This window comes from Echiichthys vipera, assembly GCF_963691815.1.
Source record: "Echiichthys vipera genome assembly, chromosome: 23".
NCBI lineage: Eukaryota > Metazoa > Chordata > Actinopteri > Perciformes > Trachinidae > Echiichthys > Echiichthys vipera.
Genome location: NC_139848.1, coordinates 3,154,095 through 3,175,018, shown reverse-complemented (window position 1 = coordinate 3,175,018; position 20,924 = coordinate 3,154,095). Strand labels below are relative to the sequence as shown.

Below are 20,924 nucleotides of genomic sequence, written 5' to 3'. Positions count from 1 at the left end.
ACACAATACACCAGGCGGGCATGACTACACACACAACTGCACAAACACACCCACACACACACACACAAAGGAAGGGAATAGAGGAAAAACATTCAGAATGGCTAGGGTTTTAACTACTGGGAGATGCAAGACAGAAACATTGGTGTGTGTGTGTAAAAATGTGTGTGTGTGTGTGTGCGTGCGTGGGATACAGAGAGAGAGAGAGAGAGAGAGAGAGAGAGAGAGAGAGAGAGAGAGAGAGAGAGAGAGAGAGAGAGAGAGAGAGAGAGAGAGAGAGAGAGAGAGAGAGAGAGAGAATGGAGGCAAAGACACCACTCCACAGGTTGAATGGCGGCTGGATCGACACGCACGCAGATGAGGGATTTGAGCCCAGTGATCATTTCTCCTTTTTCACAGACTTTCATTGAAACAGCAGACTTTGTCAAGGTTATAGATGGAAAAACTAAATTCTATTCTTATTCTAATGCCCTCTATTGCGCGGCGCTGAGGGCCATAACCGAAAGCCATGGAAGCAAGTGAGAAAAGGCGAAAGGAACTCGAAAAGAGGAAAAAAAAAGCCCAGACTGGTCGGGAAAGACGGAGCCGATGGCACTTGATCCTACTTCGCCGAGGAAGTGCTGCCAATCAAAGGGAGCTGAACACTGCCCCACTTCCTGTGTTGGCCTGGTGCCTGAGCACAGCCCTGCAAACGGGAATTCAAACCGAAGCTCGTATACACAAGAACAGACTCACACAGGAGGGGTGCATATGCACACATGCATTTGTGTCTTACAACGCAGATTGGGCCCCGACTCAGAGCCATAACCCTTGCCATAACCTAAACCTTATGCTGTTCGTATAACATAAAACATCCTAAAACACTGTTAAAGCTGCACTCATTCATATTTTTACATTCGGATCAAATGAGGAGGGTTTCTTTATCTTTTACCTTTAAAGGTCCTTTATTATGCACGTTGTTAGGGTGTAAGTGCTGTATGTGTTCACTCTGAACGGATTTTCTTTCTCAATACAATACAATACAACTTTTACACGCAGCGACATTCAGACTCTGTATTGCTCAGAGCTATAAATAACAGTTTCTCTCGTATCTTATTATGGTGGGTGTCAGGTCAACGCAAGTTTTATTAAAGGTCCCATCTTACGCTCATTTTCAGGTTCATACTTGTAGTTGTACGTCTGAGTTTCTAGTAGAATATGTTAGCATGCTTTAATTTTGTTTTGAATTTAATTTAATTAAAAAAAACACATTATTTTTCTCATACTGTCTGTCTGAATACACCTGTATTCACCCTCTGTCTGAAACACTCGTCGTCTATCGTCTGTCGCTTTAAGAACCCCTCTTGATCTGCTCTGATTGGTCAGTGTTTCTCAGTCTCCGTGATCCGCACTCTTGGCATTTCTGCACCGTCACTACAGCCGGGGAATGACTGTAGCGGCACTTTCTTTCCCTTGAGAAAAACCCCAGCCTGCACCAAATCTTTTCATTTTTGATGCAGTACAAACCGTCCGTTAAAAAAAAAAAACAGAAGTGAAGCGCCAAAGGAAATGAACAATCACTGACACATGGATGAGGTTATCTCACATCCTTTAAAGCTAAGTTGACCCATATGTATATATCACTCTGACCCAGACATAATAAACAAATCCAAATCATCGTCTTAACCTCTTTTAGATGCTGCATTTAAAGCCCACACGCTCAGCAGCACACACAGAAACATGTGTGTGAGCATGTAAATGACAGTTTGAGTAGTGTATGAAGGCGCGGGCGACAGCATGTTGTCCTCAAAACAAATTGGGTGTCGTAATTAAAGGGGGAAAAATGAGCTGTTTTCCATTCTCCGTGTGCTCAGTGACAGCCTCACACACACGCACACAACTAATGAACGACAGAGGGAGGGAGCCTGTATGTGAGCGGATGTGTGTGTGTGTGTGTGTGTGTGTGTGTGTGTGTGTGTGTGTGTGTGCGAGAGGAGGAGAAGGAGGGAGAGAGGCAAAGAAATAAAAAGCTGTTGAAAGGGAAGGAAAGCAGAGGCAGTGAGAGATGTAACAGTGCAGAGGAAAAAAACGGGAGCACAATGGGGATGTGAATGGATGAGAACGGGAGCGAGACTGCGTGTGAGAGACGGGGAAAAGAGAGGGAAAAGGATGGAAGAAGGGAAAAGAGACGACAAATTGAAAGTGGAAGAGAGCAAACGAAAGAAAGGTCAAATAAAACTCTGAAGTGGTGTGAGCTGAGCGGCACTGCTAGGCAAAATGTGTGTGTGTTCGTAACGTGTGTGTGTGTGTGTGCGTGTGCGTGTGCGTGTGCGTGTGCGTGTGCGTGTGTGTGTGTGTGTGTGTGTCAGTGTGTGTGTGTGTGTAGGCAGCCCCTCAGACGCAGGATGGAGGCATTTGTCTCTGAGTGGAATTACAAGTGGCGGGCCGAACAAACCCTCCAGTGGTCAAGAAGAAACAGAAGAGGAAAGAGGAGAAAAAAAACATTCCTCTGTCTTTCCTGTCCTTTCTTTTCCCCAGCCATGACTCGCTCCTGCTGTGTGTGTGTGTGTGTGTGTGTGTGTGTGTGTGTGTGTGTGTGTGTGTGTGCGTGTGCGTGTGTGTGTGAGAGAAAGAGAGAGTTTAGAACAACACAAGCCACTAAAAGTAGATTCAAGACCTGAGCTTAAAGCAAACAATGAGAAAGCATAAAGCTGCCTCACACCTAAAAGCCTCTGCTGCCTTTAAAGTGTGTGTGAGAACGAGACAGATAAAGACGAGAAAAAGCCGAATCAGCACGCAATTAGAAATGAAGCGAGAGCATGTAGATTTGAGTGTGTTTACAGTGAATCCCTGTGCATGGGCGGACTGTGTTTTCTGTGTGGGAGTGAGATCTCACAGTCCTTCTGAAAGGGGGCATCTGTGCCAGGCCAATCTAACTCGCGCTAGGAGTTGGCACCGGACGCCTCGGCAAAACCAAAGCCAACCTTGCTCATTATTAGGCAGCAAAGGCACAGGGGTTCAAAAAGTCTGTCCTGCCAAACACACAGACACGGCGCCAGAGACAGAGCGGGACTTAGAAGCTTCGTGGACGATCACAGAGGCCAATAAAAGCCGTTATTTTGCACCCGAGCCTTGGATGTTTTCCTTCCCATGCTGTGCAGTTGTGATTCCGCATGTAAATATTTGGTCGGTTCACAAACTCGAAGAACAGAAACCCCTCTGTACGGCCGGCGGCGAACAAAATGTCAGCGAACAGGCTCGTGACGCGTCGGGCCGCTCTGGAATGCGTGGGAGGAGAAAAGTAGGAGACGAAAAGATGCTTTTCTTTAGAGCGAACAGCGTCATCTTTGTTTGCAGATAATGATCTGAACGCTGATTCAGACGGCGAGCCCCACTAGAGGTAGTGCACTGCGGTCTCAGGCCTTGGAAAAGCGCTCCATCAGCCCCCACGCGTCACACAGTCATTTGTGAGGCTTCCCTCGCGGCCTGCTGAGACTGTCCGGTTGTGACAGAGGAAGCAAATAACAGCCCAATGTCACCCTCACTGAACTGCAATTATCATCCTTTTGTGCAAACAGCCCCATTTTATCCCCCCTCTTTTTGTCTCTCTCTCTCACCGGAAGACACGATGCACAGAAAGCGTGCAGATCTCCATCGGCACATCAGAAAGGATCACAGCATATCTGACTTACATCCAGCGGACGCCTGGCATAGGCTAGGTCTGGCAGATATCAAGTTATGATAGCAATGTTGACTAATTTGGAGCAAGATTGAATTCCTTCACCTCGCTCATCTCTCATGCTGTCAAATAAAGGGCTCGCGGTCTAGACTGATGCTATCAAAAAAAGCTTAATTAGCTTGTAATAAATTCTCATTTCCGCCAGTCTTCTACAAAGCCTCGGCCAGCTCAGTGGCTCCGAGTGTGTGCCAGCTGACGGACGCCCAGTAATTTGATACTGGCATTCAACAGGTTCCCTTCCCACCCCACCCCCCCCCCCCCCCACACACACACACACACGCACACACACACACACACTCACACACACGCAGCATTTGTGAATGCACCATTTGTCATCCACACGAGAGAGCCCGGGCGATAAAAATGTTTCAGCCGTTTGTTTGGGCACACAGAAGGGGGGGGAGATTACAGGTGTGGGCTTCATTTCAAAACGTGCACAAGGTGATTTTTTTTGAGGGGGGGGGGTCTTTTTAGACAAACCTAGATCCTTCATCCTTTCAACTTAAAGATTCTCCAGGCTCTGCAGAGGAACCAGATGTTCATGACAATACGTGATCTTTGATGCAACAGTTCCTTGACCTAAAACAACATCCGCGGACTCCGCAAACAACTGCAACACCGAACAAAGAAAGGTGGATTTGGTCAACGATGACTCAAGTTCTTCACCGCTGCAAAGAAGATGGACCGAGCACGGGAGTTCCTTCGTGCTTGGAAACAATAGTTAGATGAAGTTTTAGGATGCAGTAACCCCCAGAGTTAATTAAACAATGAGTCCATCAACAACCGATTAATGGCAACGGTTTTGATAATTGATTGACAATGTTCCAAGTGAATATGCCAAACTTCCCTTGGACGTCTTCTCCCCTTGGCTCTGAGGAATGAAAGGCATCCTTCACTATTTTTCCCCATTTTATAGAAGAAATTATCAATAAAACATGACAATAGCATTAGCTGCACCCCTAACCCCACTGTCCTACTGAAAGGCAATGCAGAAAGCTCCATCAGACAGTCATTCCCAGACTGCAGTGTCTTAAGGAGACAGGTGCGTTTCAGACATGCTTCAGTAGAAGTATGAACCTAAAACACAGGTTCAGATTTTTTGCAGGATTTTGCTTCATGAACAAATCCTGCCAAGGCCGACACGGAGGAGAACGCTGATCATCCCCTGAGTTACCTTAATTCATCTATGAATGAACCCCTGAACACACAGGTGAGGTCGACCCTGAGCTCTGAATTAGCTCTGCTTTTGTTCATTTTAAAATTAAAGTGAATCTGAGTCTACAGAAGGCCGCACCTTTTCACACATACACTGAGCTCAAACACACTGATCTCTTGCTCCGCCAAGAGACAGTCAGACAGGTCATCAATCAGCTTGCTCCGGGTGTGAACACCTCCGTTATTGGTACACATGCGGTCGCACTGTACATTACGCAAACACACACATGGATAGTTCTGTGTATGCAGTATACTATGTAGAACAGTATACTGTACAATCACCATGTTAAAACACCACTTAAGTGAACATATCCAGCCTTGACTTTCTTGATATATGGTGTTGGGTATGATTTTTTAAACCTACAGTGAGGAGAGGGAGATTAGGCCAAGTGAGAGAGTGGACAGAGAGCACACAAATATCTACTCAGTATACACCCACACACACACAATGAACTTCCCAAGAGACATCGCTCAGATTCCTGGACTGAATTTGCATCACAAATATTTTGGATGGGAGTGTATGCATAGTGAATAAATAAAAGAGCGAGGGTGGCACTTTTCCCCCCCTATTTAGCCCATCTCGACACACATCCATCCATCCATCCATACATCCATCTACACATCCATCCACTCCTGTTTAATAGGAAGCATTCAGCGCCTCCTATTCACCAGCCAGCAAAGGGGGAGTGTGTGTTTGTCTCTGGAGCTCTGCCTGAAAACCACAAACCACCAGAGATCGAGCCAAAACTCAACCTGTCCGCGGAGGTGGGAAGAAAAGCGCCTTGGAATCCCATTTGTGCCTCTGAGAGGTCGGGGAATGACCCAATCCACCTCTGAACATCAATCCACAAACTCTCCTGTGTTCCCACTTCCTGAGTGTTGTTGTTTTTCCCCACTTGGGCATTCTTTGCCAAAGCTTAATCATATTGATTAAGAATGCAGATTCTGCCATGATGAAGTGCTTATCAGCCCAACATGAAACACAAAGTATGACTCTGGAACTATCTGGAGTGCATCTCACACGTCTGACCTTATTCAGAAGCAGACACCACACCAAACACAACGCTATAGCACATTACGGTGGGGCGGTAGGTGACTGGGCTGGGAACCGGAGGGTTGCTGGTTCGAGTCCCTATATGGACCATGAATGGAGTGTGAACTGGTGGCTGGAGAGATGCCAGTTCATCTCGTGGGCACTGCCGAGGTGGTGTTGAGCAAGGCACCAAACCCCCAACTGCTCGGGGCGCCGGTCACTGGCAGCCCCCTCGCTCTAACATCTCTCCATTTTTTGCATGTATATAGATCCTGTCTGTGCATGTGTGTGTATTTCGGGCCTGTGTGTGTGTAAAAATGAAAAATAATAGAGTGAAAATTGAATTTCCCCATTCGCGGGACTAATAAAGGAATTCTTCTTCTACAGTCCTTATTGATGAGCAAATATTTATTATGACAACATGAACAAAACCTCAAATCTTCCACTAACTGTAAGTGCAAAAATCCTCTGGGGCCAAAGGAATGACAACAAATAAACATAATTAACTTAACTATATATCCACTGCTGACTGCCGTGGACACATTACAAGGCTTGACATGAATATTGTCATGCTCATTCTAGTGATTTGAGTCCGGGGGATTGGCACCGCAGGGGTCCACATGATGAAAGCGAGATGTTTTCCTACAGCCCGTGCAGCTTCACTATATCTGCCACATCTAAATTATTCAAACGCACTAAGGGATAAAAACTGTTCCACTGGTGCAACCGAGCTCTCTTCGTATAAATCAGCGCAAATAGCCGCGGTGCTCGGTCGATCAATGTCCGCTTAGGGGAATTACATTAAAACGATGGCGCATTCATTCATATTTAAGGTACTGTATGGAGCCGCACGGGCCGGGCTGCGCTAACACCACAGCGCCTCTCTCTCTCTCTCTCTTCACGGGATTTTGAAAGATTTGACACAAGGTTTTTCCTCCCCAGCATATTTAAACAGTCGGGCACAAAAGCAAAGTGGATTTGGCTCAAAATTGTGTCTTTTTTTGATCCGATAAGCTTCAAAATCTTAATAAAAAGGGTCGAAAAAGAACATATAAGGAGGGAGTTTGGATTTATTTTTACGCAGAGTCCAACAAGCTCCCACAGGCTGCTGAAATTCACAGTCGACTGCAGGTGCGATTCTCCCCTGCGGTGATTCAAAGCAGCATCCGCGTGTTTGGATATGAAGTTGTGTTAAGTTTGTGACAGTGATGAAGAGCGAACAACAAAAGGTGTTAAACTGTGACGTCCATTCATTCTCATCCAGAAAAGAGGTAGCCTCCCGTGAATTCATCAGTAACCCGTGCCCAAATGTGCGTCTTTATGCCGGAAAGAAACGTGTCTTAGGTGTTTGGCCATCACTTGATCCCCGCTTTTTAAGTCTGACCTGCGGGAGACCCGGAGTGCAGAGACGCGCATCCAAACACTCACCTGACTGTGCTGCACTTGATCGGATCACCAGCAAAGTGACGAGGACGCAAGCGGGGAACTTCATCTTCGAAAAGGCTGCTTGTCTTGTTTACTCCCGTAACTCACATGTCCAGTCAAAGATATCCTCGTTTTTCACTCACACAGGAATAAACAACCGAAGAAAACACGTCGGGCTCTTCTTGGACCGCTGGCACAGTGTCCGTGCGCAACCACAATCGGCGCCGTGGAGAGCTTTTACGCACCCTGTTATTTGTTTGTTTATCAGTTCCCAGATCAGTGTTTAGGTCGGTTTCCACCGCGGATACTCTTAGCCATTTACTCCTCACGCTGCCATAGCGCCGGTGGCTGGGGGGAGGGGGAGGTGTGGTGTTGGTGGTGGTGGTGAAGGACTGTGTGTGTGTGTGTGCTGGGATAGGGGGATATCTGAACACGCCTCCTCAGTGTGACTGACACCCCTTTCAGCCTATTAAAGCGGCTGTCCAAAAGATTAGGAGCGTTTTATTTTGGGGGGAAATCCGCCCATCTCACTTATCACCTCTCCTGATTGGCTATTTGGCTTAATCGCTGCTGTCAGTACACCTGTCAGGAACAGGCTCTCTCCTGGTTTTCCGCGGAAGCCGAAAGTGCTACCTGTGGGCTTTTCAGTGTCTTCTTATCATATAATGATCATAACTGAAAGTAATATTTCCTGAGATGATATTTAGCGTATTAGTTATAACTTAAAGACATATGTGACTGTGTTTAGAGGCAAATACCCCATCAATTACAGTGATTTCCCATGGGACAGTGTTCCTATTGATTATTTTACAACAAATACAGGTTTCATTTGTGCTGATATATTGAATCTAGACTTATGGAAAGTTCTCTGTGGTGCCAGCAGGGTCATCGTCTTCAGATACCCACCACTAGAAGGCACAGCCTATAAACTTTGATGGAGCTCGTCTAAAGGGGCTTCAGTGTGCGGCAGTATACCATTTTCAGGGCCGCTCATTTTACAAGCCAGCTCTCTGGGTTCCTTTGTGGACTGATGTGAAAGCATTAAAAACCGCCTGGCAAATCAGCGAGGACAGAAAGATAGTTGTTTTGTGATCCATGTAAAGGGAAAACTCAAGGCATAAACTGCCTCTATTACCAAATGACTCCACAGTTTAGGCAGCAAGGACCCAAGTGGTCCTTCATCAATCCACAGTGTCAGAGAGGAGGTTCATGGAGCGTCCTCTGCTGCTCTCTAGGGGAGTTTATGGGGAATGACTCAATGCTGGGACTGTAGATTCCAGGAAACATAAAGCTGCTGAGGGACACAAGAACATTTGGGCTTGTATTTTTCACAAATGCCTGACTCATAAAAAAGGGAATTAAACCAAAAGGATTACTTTAAAGCCTAGTTTTATTTCTGTGTGGATAAATAAGGGTCTGTCTTCTTCAAAGGTCATAGCCAAATGAAACAGGGGGGAAACCCTGTGGTAGTCATTTTTTCTGGACCAATTTCTATCTTGAGAGGTTGAGGGGGGTTTGTTTGCAGCTTTGATTTACTTATGGGGAGGAATCAAAGACACTTGAGTTACCACTGTTAAGGACTTAAAGAAATAAGTTACCTTTTTATTTTTTACCCAAATGTAAAAGATTATAATAGAGGAAATGTAAATGTGCCAAAATGCATGCATGTTAGGCTTCATTTGAAACCTTCATTTGTTTATGTGCCTAAAACTAACATCAGTTCAAACATATTTTCTTTATCTGCACTTGTCCGTCTTGGGATTAATAAAGTATTTATATTCTATTCTATTCTACCTCCGTCAAAGTTGAAAATACATACTAAATTATGCAAATCATTACACATACCTTCTGCATCTTGTCGAGCTCTGAGCCTAATCTTATGGACGCTAGGGAGTTCTTAGTTTGTGGTTTTTGTGATTGTAAAATATGTGAAAACACAACATTTGAAAGCATGTAGATCAAAGTTAAACTGCTCTTTAAAGGCCAACAACAAATTAAAGAGCATTTTGTCTTTTAAAAAAAAATCCCTTTTGACATTGAATGCTTCTCACTCGCCCAAATCAAGCAAAAGCAGACTGATCTATTAACCTACAGTGTGTAATAAGATATAGAATTAGGCTCTCTCACAGCCCAGCACATAAGCCACACTGGGTGGCAGCACAACACCGAGCAGCCTTGAGAATACTAATGAACGTCACTCTGTGCCTTCACAAAAAATCCACAGATAAAACATTCAATTAGTGACATGACTGAGCTGCACGAGGGGTCGGCTGATGTGAGTGTGACATGGAAATGGGGATTCAGGGTCCCTGTGTGGTTGCAGGGTGTGCAGAACAATGGCCACAGTGAAGAGGGTATTCCAAGTGATCCATTAGAAGTGATGAATAAGTAATGCGGGGAAACTTCACTCATAGGCATGTCATTAAAAACGTTTGGAAATGATTATACATTTTATTTATAGATTTTTCATTGGTAATTGTGTATTTAGATAGAATATAGGGAGTGTGTGTACATCAAGGCACCTGTTGTAGATGCACAGTAAACAAAAATAGAGCAACATGTCTTCCAGGAACCAGTGTTTGATACTTGTAAAGTGTAAATTAGGGTTATTAAAAGATTCCCTGGGTTCATCAGGACTTGGACTCATTTTGGGATTTGACTTTGTTTTGTCCCCTGTGAGCAGCTCCACTCTGTAAGCGGCGGGACAAAAGGATCAGATGACACGCAGAGCTTCTATGATTAGGGTTGCGGTGAGGGAAGGGAAGGAGGCAGCCACTGAAGGTCAAGGGGCTTTTACGCACAGTTGGCGCCTTCCTGTTGACCGCGAGCTGCGGTTCATTTATCCGTAACGTTGTGGCGTGGTTCCCGAATCACTGACTTTGACCCAAATGCCGGAGGAAGAATGAGATAAACGCGCAGTTGACCTCCAGGGAGTGAACCGAGTGCGCAAAACGTCTTGGAGTTCGGCATGGCTCCGGAGAGCGCGTCGTTCCTGAAAGTGGGGGTCGTGTTGTTGATGGCAGGTAAGCGTTGGGGGTCCTGAGCTGTGAGGTGCTTCTGAGTAGGTTACACTTAACCTGGTTGATCTATCACATTCATCTATTTTCATCTGTTGAGCTAAAAAATAAAGAATATGTATATAAATCATGTGTGTGTGTGTGTGTGTGTGTGTGTGTGTGTGTGTGTGTGTGTGTGTGTGTGTGTGTGTGTGTGCATATTATAGATTATAACTACAGAAGCATACATTTCAGAGATGACTGAGTTCATATCAGACCCATTCCTAATTGTGTTTATGTGTTGTTGGATTATTGTTCAATCATATTATTAAATTATACTCATTAATTCATTAATATGTGGATTTGGGAATATCACAAAGTTCAAAGTTTGTTTATTCTGAGACATGTTCAGGGGTGTAGGAAGTATCCAGTTTGATTACTGAGGTAACATTAACCATACCACACTGTAATACATAATACAAATGTAGCTAAAGCATCAAATGTACACAAGAGAAAGTCAGTTGCTTTGACTATCACACTATTATTTTTTACACAGTATTATTGGATTATTACTATTGATGTATTTGTTGGACTTGAAGTGGGTTGTATTATTTCATACAATGTTAGGTAGTTTAATTTATTATAACACATTGCATTTTATGAGCTATGTTGTTTGGAAAAATAAGTTATTATTAATTTTAGCTGTAGAAAGTATAATATTTATAATATTTCCTCTGAAATGATTTGAAATCTAAAGCAGTACACACACCAGATGCAATGTCAGATGTATCAGTCAGCTATTCAAATGTACGATATGAGGCGATTTGATGCAATATGATGCGATATGAGGCGATGTGATGCGATATGATGCGATATGATGCGATGTGAGGCGATGTGATGCGATATGAGGCGATATGATGCGATATGAGGCGATGTGATGCGATATGAGGCGATGTGATGCGATATGATTCGATGTGATGCGATGTGATGCGATGTGATGCGATATGAGGCGATGTGATGCGATATGAGGCGATATGAGGCGATGTGATGCGATGTGATGCGATATGAGGCGATGTGATGCGATGTGATGCGATATGAGGCGATGTGATGCGATGTGATGCGATATGAGGCGATGTGATGCGATATGATGCGATATAATGCGATATGATGCGATGTGATGCGATGTGATGCGATGTGATGCGATATGAGGCGATGTGATGCGATGTGAGGCGATGTGATGCGATATAATGTGATATAATGTGATATAATGCGATATGATGCGATGTGATGCGATGTGATGCGATATGATGCGATTTGATGCGATTTGATGCAATTTGATGCGATATGATGCGATGTGATGCAAAATTATGCGATGTGATGCGATATAATGCGATGTAATGCCATATGATGCCATATGATGCCATATGATGCGATGTGATGCGATGGGATGCGATATGATGCGATGTAATGCCATATGATGCGATATGAGGCAATGTGATGCGATATGATGCCATATGATGCGATATGATGCGATATGAGGCAATGTGATGCGATATGATGCCATATGATGCGATATGATGCGATGTGATGCGATGTGATGCGATATGATGCCATATGATGCGATATGATGCGATGTGATGCGATGTGATGCGATGTGATGCGATGTGATGCGATATGATGCGATATGATGCGATATGAGGTGATACGATGCGATCGACTCGAAGGCTGCACACAAATATCTGCCTGTTTAACAGCATCAACGTGTTGCATGTGGATATTCTGCAGGTAACAAAGAGGCTGCAAAATGTTTCCACCCAGCTAAGAATAACTCCAGATATGTGTGTGTCTAACTGAGGACTGGCTGAAGGTGCTGCTCTCACGCTGAGCAGCACAGCAGCTGGCTAACAGTGAGCTAAATGGACCATCATCGTGAGGATCATTTTAAAAAAATCTATAAATATTGAGTCCTAGAAAGGCAGGCCAGAATTCATGATTCCTTCCTCGAGTGATGGGTGTTTCCTTTAACAGGTCAATAAAGTGTAATCCTCCAGCTAGCAGGGTTTAGCGGCTAGTTTACAGCCTCTTTGAACGCTTGACTGCCAGATTTCCCCACAAGCAGCTGCCACTTCGCTTTTGCAATATGACCTTTTATATGTTCAGTTCTGTTTTTGCACGTGTTTTTTGGTTTTTAAACTGAAGCACCTCAAGGCTGTGTGCTGGGGTCCAGATGATTGTTCTTCTTTCAGTAGCATCTCTTTCAAAACTCCTGTGTCAACACATTCAGGCTTCCTTTGAGTGTTTCAAAGCCTCGAGAGCCAGCTGAGACACAGCAAACAAAATCAGCACACAGTTGGCTCTTATCAGACCGGCACAGATCCACCATGTTTCTCGATCGTAACAACAACCTGTTCACTCCACACGGGTCTTTTTCCGCCAGCTTAAGCTCCCTCTCCTACTGTACTGCTCTGTGGTGTTACATTCAGCTCTCGTCCTGCAGGATGGCAGCGGTCTGTCTCCGCGTTAGGAGCCTGTTAACACACATCTCTGAAGTAAACAAATGGGATTGGGGCTCAGACTGCAAATTAAAATCTTTTCTTAGTAAAAGCAACAGTCTAGTAGGGAAGGAATGGTCCACCATTGCCAGGACATGACCTTGTTTGTTGCACAAACATCTTTCTTATTATACAGAACTGAACATCGCAGATAACCTCCGTTGTAGAATCTTTTGTATCCTTACATGATGCAAAGCTCCCCACGCACTGAAATACAGCGATCACTCCTCCTCTCACCCAAATTCAATCTCATCATCTTATTTATATCTTGATTAATGCATTTTGTTTGTTTTTTTCTCTTCCTCTTCTGTGCTTCAGCTCAAGTCCTTCCATCAGTGTCCGGCTGCAACAGCGGTCTCTATGAGGGGATGATCAATGACCTCTGCTTAACCATGTTCAAATTCAACATCGCAGCGCTGGACCGGGGCCGATGGTGCAGCTGGTCGGATACCATGGAGTGAGTTCACCGACTTGGCTGTGCAAAATGAGTGGGCAAAGAAAAGAAAAATCACCAGTCCCGCCTCTCCTACGGTTTGGCCGAGATGCTTGCTTCAATTCATTGATTTATGGCAAAAGAATAACGTTTGTCTGGTAGGGCTAGTGATTTGTGAAGGAATGATGTAGTTGGTCTTGACTTACGCTGCTCAATATGTTGTGACCTTTCGCCGTATCTGTCGCGCATTATATTTTGTGTGTTTTTCCGAGCAGTCCAAACACCGACAGTCAGAGGATGAGTCAGACAGGAAGGTGAAAGCAGCAGGGAGGCCCACAGGAGAAGCTGCTGTCAAAACTGTGATTTCCCTCCTGGCTCACTGTCCTCTCTTGGTGTTTGTGTGTGTTTGTGTGTGCGTGTGTGTGTGTGTGTGTGTGTGTGTGTGTGTGTGTGTGTGTGTGTGTGTGTGTGTGTGTGTGTGTGTGTGTGTGTGTGTGTGTGTGTGTGTGTGTGTGTGTGTGTGTGTGTGTGTGAGTGAGTGGGCAGCTGTAACTCATCATAAAAGATTTGTACAGGCACACAGAGGGTTTGCAGTTGCGTCACAAAACTGCTAGCGATGGTGTTTGACACCATTGTTGAGTTCCTTCGGAGAGTTGTGAGGCGACAGTGCAGAAGATAAATCAACCGTGAAGAAATGACAATTAGAAATACACCAATAAGGCTTGTGTGAGGGCTCTGTACGGACCAATGTAGAGACCCTCACATTAAAAAGATCTTATATCCTTGAATGTATTACCACCACCAAAGCTGTCGATTGGGAATGTGTGTTTTAGGACGCACACACTTGTGTTTGGGTGTAAGTGAATTCGATTTCTTTCTCAATACTTGTGTGTGGTTTAAAACTCTTACACACAGCGTCATTCACACGCTGCATTGCTCAGAGCTATAAAAAGACTTTCTCATATTTTATTTCTGGGGGTGGTGGTTTTATTAAAGGTCCCAAATCATGCTGATTTTAAGGTTTATACTTGTATACTTGGGTTTCTTTTAAGCGCCTGTCTCTTTTTAGGAACCCCTCTTGATCTGCTCTCAGATCTGTGCTCTTGGCATTTCTGCCCTGTCATTACAACCGAGGAATGACTACAGCAACACTTTCCACCTATATATAGTACAGTTACAACCCTACAGAAGTCCTGACGGCTCGTTTAAAGACACAGTTTCTGAATACGGCTGTGTGCATTGAGCGTTTTGATACTTTCACAGTATTTTTATAGCAGCTCAACCTGCTTTATAATAAAAAAAAGACACAAAAATCTCACTTTTTGCAATATGGAACCTTTAAGCTTGTAGGTCACAGAATATAATGGAAAAATAATGAACAATCTAATTAAGTAGGGGGCCACAGGTGCATGGTAGAACAGAGGTTTGTCCCTTTCTGAAAATACAACACGTCACTGGACTTAACTTTCTGACCACTTGTCCACTCGGCCTCCAGCTACTCAGTTAAACAAAGTAGCCATCTCCTGGTGCTACCCTGTTGGTATGCATCTCCATTTCCCCTGCCCTCTACCACCTAACAGTTATATTTAGCTTGGTTGAGCCCTCTGGTAATTCTAGACGTTCCTTTGCCTTATTTTCCCACCAACAGGCGGTTATACTCCACTCTGAAAGGATGTTTCAAAGACAGAGCGAGAGGCTGACTTTCTACCTCAACAGTGTATTTCTGTGACTCAAAATGGGAACCAGGGGAAATATGGCTCTTAAGCTTCATGCCACTAAATGTCTCTCTGATAGCATTTGAGGACTGGATTGAGTTTTTCCTTGGTGAATCATTGTGGTAGATTTGACTTTGCGTTGTCGCCCTCTGCAGGATCTACGAGGGGCTGACAAACTGCACCTACCAGGTGGCCTTGAAAGTGGAATGCTTCTGGCCAAATCAGATAGTGGACCGCTTCTTCATGCAGGTTCACCGGATCTACTTCCACGACTGTGCTCTGAACGGCCGGCTCCTCCACGACCCGCCGACCAGCATCCTTGCCCCGTTCATTGCGGTGCCAGTGCTGGTCACCCTGCTCATGACTGCTCTTGTGGTGTGGAGGAGTAAACGCACAGAGGGGGTTTTATAGGGGTACATATACACATGGACTCATGACAGGCAGAGGCTGAGCATGGGATGAAATATTTTTGGGTGATATTTATCCTGTTAAGTTGCATGTGAATGTTCTCATTTTTTCCAGGTCATCGTCATCCTCAGAGCAATATCAGTCAAAAGCAACCTCAAAGAACAACTGTTCACAAATGGCCCCTGTGACTCGAAACCATCTTCCCACCAACGACTGAAGAAGAAGAAGAAGAAGAAGAAGAAGAAGAAGGAGAAGAAGAAGAAGAATTCCTTTATTTGTCCCGCAATGAGGAAATTCAATTTTCACTCTATTTTTCACTATTTTCATTTTACACACAGACAGGATCTATATACATGCAATTAATGGAGAGATGTTAGAGCGAGGGGGCTGCCAGTGACCGGCGCCCCGAGCAGTTGGGGGTTCAGTGCCTTGCTCAACAGCACCTCGGCAGTGGCCAGGAGATGAACTGGCACCTCTCCAGCCACCAGTCCACACTCCATTCATGGTCCACACAGGGACTTGAAGCAGCGGTTCCCAGCCAAGTCACCTATGGACTGAGCTACTGCCGCCCCAACTGCCGACTGCCACTCTTACGACGGTCGTTGGCACTTGGAGCACAAAGGGTCTCAGTGACATCATCGGCCTTGTGAGCGGTTAAATACCGGGATCTCCACACCAGTTAGTTGGACCAGTTCCAGCTTGGTCCTGTTCCTGGTCCTGGTCCTGGTCCTGGTCCTGGTCAGATGCGTACATGAACTGATGAAGCCTCTTGGATGAGAGGTGAAACGTCTTCCTAGACAAACAACCAAATCCAGTTGCTTTTGACTGACATTGCTTTGAGGACTGTTAAGTTGCAGTTTTATTATTTCCATATTCGTAGATGATTGCATGCCTAATGAGGAACTGTAGCAGACTTTAATACAATAATGTGTAATAAATGCTCGTTTTGATATAAAAATAGAATCACCCACATGACAAAGCTGGACAGGGAAAAGCAATAAAGGTCTTTGGGATTCAAGGGAACTGGAGGCCATGAGTGTTAATGACCATCTGTTGTCATCACCCTAAACAATCTGCAAACACAAATAACTGTAGAGAGGACACTCTGAGACTCCAACGACACGGATAAATGACTGATGCCTTTGTATAATCTCCAATATCTGCTAAATCCCAACATCGTATACTAAGCCGCTGTGGCACTAAAGTTGCATAGCAGTGAATTAGCAATTACATCTGTTTCCATACACCAAAGGTCAGTGATTAATTAAACAGCAACAACACAATCCATCAGTGTGGGGAACTAATGGTTTGTTTTCATTGCGGTTTACTGGATGATGGACTTCCTGGAAGCAAGTGGATGCCTTGAAATAGTAAGTTACTTTAAGATAAGTACAATTTTAAGATTAAACGTAAGGCGTAAGTGAACCGTCATTTTAAGATTTAGGTTCAGAAATACTTTATTGATACCAGAGGGGAAATTGTTTCATTCTTAAATGAAAAGAATATATAAGAATATATATTTATATATAAACAACACTGAACTATAGAAATGATGAATAAAATAGAAGAATAAATATGCAAACATACACATTCTGCTCATGCAAATAAGTATATGTGTAAATAGAAGTAAGGAAAATGAAAATATGTACATTGTTTTTTATTTTATTTACATGTTATGGTTTGACATAACATAGGATAACACAAGACTTAGACGTAAAACAATACAAACAGAACAATAAGAGTACATGCGTCAGGGGAGCACAAATCAATTACATTTCAAAAAGGTTTTCATTTATTTCATGATAACTATTAAATCGAAGTTTCATTCTTCTCAAGGAAGAAAGGGGGGAAGGAAAATACAGAGCCTCATGCTTTTTTTAATAAAAAAAAAAGGTTTTATTGTCTTTCCTCTACATATTCCCAAACAGAAGTCCATAGATTGTTTAGACCAGTATCCCAATATGTACATTGTAATACTTCAGTGACAGTATGTGGAAAATTGAGAAAGAAAATATGAAATGAAAATAAACTATTGTGAGGTATATGTAATTATTCATTATTATAATTACCATATAATGTAAGTAAACAGGTGTATTTATTACTGGAGTATTATCGGAGTATTGCACTAAATGGTTAGTGCTGCACAAGTCCTCCATCACCCTCCCATCCCTTTATGACAGGGCTCCATCTAGTGTTCACTCAGGCTCTGGAGTCAATGTAACTGCAGGTTCATTATAAAATGGTGTCTTATTTATAAAAACATCTTTATATAAAAAGGATCACACTATATGTTTGTTTTAAATGGATAGGAATCCAACTTTTTTTATTTCGAGGTATTGTCAACATGAAAAGAGAAACACCAATAGGGGATCTTGCGTACAGAATCCAGCCAATCACAGTGATCAAGGTTTGCGTGCCAGCCAATAGAAATACTTCACAACCACCGTCACTTCTGTGTCAGGAGAAGACACCTTCATGGCACACATCAACCTGAGATGGAGGATAAGAGAAGACAGAGGGGTTTAATAGGATCTAAAATGAATGAATGGATGGACTAAGTGATGGATCAAGTGGTGGTTAGCACTGTCGCCTCACAGCAAGAGGGTTGCTGGTTCAAATCCCGGCTGGAACCCTTCTGTGTGGAGTTTGCATGTTGTCCCCGTGTCTGCGTGGGTTTTCTCCGGGTTCTCCGGTTTCCTCCCACAGTCCAAAGACGTGCAGGTGTTCGGTTCATTGATGACTCTAAATCACCCGTAGGTGTGAATGGTTGTCTGTCTCTGTTCGTCTCTATGTGTCCTGTGATAGACTGGCGTCCTGTTCAGGGTGGACCCCGCTTCACGCCCGATGTCAGCTGGGATCAGCTTTACTCCCAACAAGCGGTTGCAGATTAATGTATGAAAAAAGACTCAAACTACTGAAATCAGATGAGGAAATATATGAAGTAAAGCCTCGATTGACAAAACACAGGTCAACTGAGCAGAACGGTGTGTAAATCAGCACAGACTGTGATAGTAATTAAATACACTGTCATACTTTTTCTTAGATCCGTGTTAAATTGATGGCTCAGCACTTCCACTCTGTGTATTGTGCTTGCTGGGCTCCTCTGTCCTGTCAGTGGCAGGGGAATTAATGGTGGCTATATTATCAAAGCAGTAAAAGCCTTCAACAGTTAAGCTTAGTCAAGCAATGTTTGGCTTTCCTGATTAATGCCCGAGACTGTGACAGTGTTGAAAGACACATGTCAGCAGTTTTCTTTAATAATGATAAATGAACGTAGGAGGAGATGAAGAGATCAACGTTCAGCGGCAGGCGAGTGGAGGTGAGAGCTCAGGGCCAGAAGTTCACCGTTAGACTAAGATGGAGGTTAATGTCTCACTTGTTCCTGATGCCTTTAGAGAGACGTGCAGCCTCAGCGGGGTCCTTTTGTAGCCGCTTCTGGAAGGAGGAGAAGGTCTCCACCATGCCGATGTATCCGCTCAGTGGCAAGATCCTTCTCACCCTCAGACACTCATTCCTGGACACAAGAGAAGGAAGGATTTGGGAAATGCAGCTCCTCTCCCTCGACTGTATTCTGAATACCTGCCAGCAACAAACTTGACCCCAAAGTGCTCACGTTTAAACTGCTCTGTGCCACATAACTCCCAGACGTTAGTGCATAAATCTGACTCTGAGTCTTTCCTCCACAGATGTCACTTTCTGAACTGGATGTAAGTCTTGAACACTCACCATTCTTTACCCGGGTAATAGCAGGGATCAAACATGTCTGAGTAGACCTTCTCAGAGCTCGTCTAATATAGGGATTTCGGAATGGATGCAGGGCGGCGTAATAAAAATAAAAAAGCAATTACCAAGTAACCAATGTGGTGCCCTGAGGGGTGGTCAGAGGGCACTCTAATGAAATTCAATCAAATTTACCCCAAGAGACCCACCGGGTCCGACATTACTGTCTTTCAGAGGCTGTAAGGGCTCAGGTTTAAAGCTAAAGTGAGGATATTGGTATCACATGACACTAGATGACCTATGGGATCAATTTGTACAAACCAGGATAAACTTTGGGGGGAGAAAAAACTGGCATGGCCTTGAAAATCTATTCTATAGGTACCTCCTTTTTAGGTACCTCCCTCTTCCAAATATCACCAAAAGAAAGGCTGTAATTTTCCATTTTTTCCAACCCTATTATCTTTGCACATGTATTTGCTTGCAGAGAGCAGCAGGTGGCAGTAAATTCACATACTTGGTCCTCTGCGCTGTAAAGGAAGTTGTCATTTCTTTAAGCCTCAAACAGTAAAATGCAATAAGTGCAATGATTGGGCATAAAAAATTAAATTTATCCGCGCAGTTATTTTTTAGAGTGTCATCGTTTGGCAGGGGAAAGTAATAAAGTGTTTAAGATTCAGGGGACTTGGGGGCCGTGCATGATAACCAGCATCTGTTCTCATGGTCCAACACCAGGGCTGCCCAATTCAGTTCCCGAAGAGCTCCTGCCCTGCACGTTTAAGGTTTCTCCCTGCTGAAACCCAGCTCAGTCTAATGATATTCTCTAATCACTTCCATAAATTGTTCTTATAAATGTGGCAGACATGAAGAAAGAGAGGATCGGATGCAGAAAATGTACTTTTATGTTGCAAAACAGTCAAATTGCTGCCTTTGAAATGCTTATTTTAATTCAATTCAATTCAATTTTATCTACAGTGCCAAATGATAACCAAAGTTATCTCAGGACACTTTACAGAGCAGGTAAAGACCACACTCTATGACTTATTTATGATTTACACAGACCCAACAATTCCCCCGTAGAGTACGGTGGTGTTGAAAACCTTCACTATAACAGACAGGAACGTCAGACAGACCCAGCTCTGTGGAGGACGCACATCTGTCTGCACCGGAGAGAGGAAGAGAAGGAGAGAGAAAGAGAGAAAAGACGGACAGATGGACAGAGAGAGACACACTTCCAGAGATGCAAGCAACCAAAGAGTATCAGCAACTATAACAATATCTATAGTAATGTGAATATGACTTATATGTTATAGCAGTTAATACAGCAGAACAGTAGGAACAAGCACAGCTAAGGTGATCGATTATGAAAATGATAATAATTAAGGCGAACATGATCAATGATGAGTAGCGGCAACAGCAGCTACGGTACAGCGAGACTTAAGAGGTCACACACTACTCTCTGTGTGCAGGGTGACGTCCCCAGAGAGGAGGATGCTGCCAAAGCTGCAGAGCGTCCCAGACAATGAAGCTGATCCGGGAGCAGCAGACTGTTGACACAATGCTGCACCACATGAAAGTCTTTCTTCCTGTTTCAGTCAAACTTCATCCACCTTGTGTTGAGGGATGGACAGCAGATACATGGGTGATGAGGTGGCTCCAGGCTCCATTTCAGCTCTCCATCCCTCTCTTTCCTTCTGGATTAGATTACTCTCTGA

The 20,924-nt window shown here is 44.0% G+C and overlaps 2 protein-coding genes across 5 annotated transcripts in view; one reads left to right on the top strand and one right to left on the bottom strand.

Annotated features, from left to right (window-relative positions):
* The window catches only part of LOC310964911 (receptor tyrosine-protein kinase erbB-4), a 232,029-nt gene extending 224,360 nt beyond the window's left edge, over positions 1 to 7,669 (bottom strand). For all 4 annotated transcript variants that reach the window (XM_083938223.1, XM_083938225.1, XM_083938224.1 and 1 more), the window contains exon 1: positions 7,392 to 7,669. In XM_083938223.1, coding sequence (XP_083794349.1) covers positions 7,392 to 7,455 — 64 coding nt within the window. In that variant the 5' untranslated portion in view covers positions 7,456 to 7,669. The remainder of the gene's footprint in view (positions 1 to 7,391) is intronic.
* Positions 7,670 to 10,148: 2,479 nt separating this feature from the next.
* The window catches only part of LOC310964905 (receptor activity-modifying protein 1-like), a 140,097-nt gene continuing 129,321 nt past the window's right edge, over positions 10,149 to 20,924 (top strand). Inside the window, exons 1-3 of the mRNA XM_083938215.1 lie at positions 10,149 to 10,411; positions 13,255 to 13,393; positions 15,240 to 16,802. Coding sequence (XP_083794341.1) covers positions 10,357 to 10,411; positions 13,255 to 13,393; positions 15,240 to 15,495 — 450 coding nt within the window. The 5' untranslated portion in view covers positions 10,149 to 10,356 and the 3' untranslated portion in view covers positions 15,496 to 16,802. The remainder of the gene's footprint in view (positions 10,412 to 13,254; positions 13,394 to 15,239; positions 16,803 to 20,924) is intronic.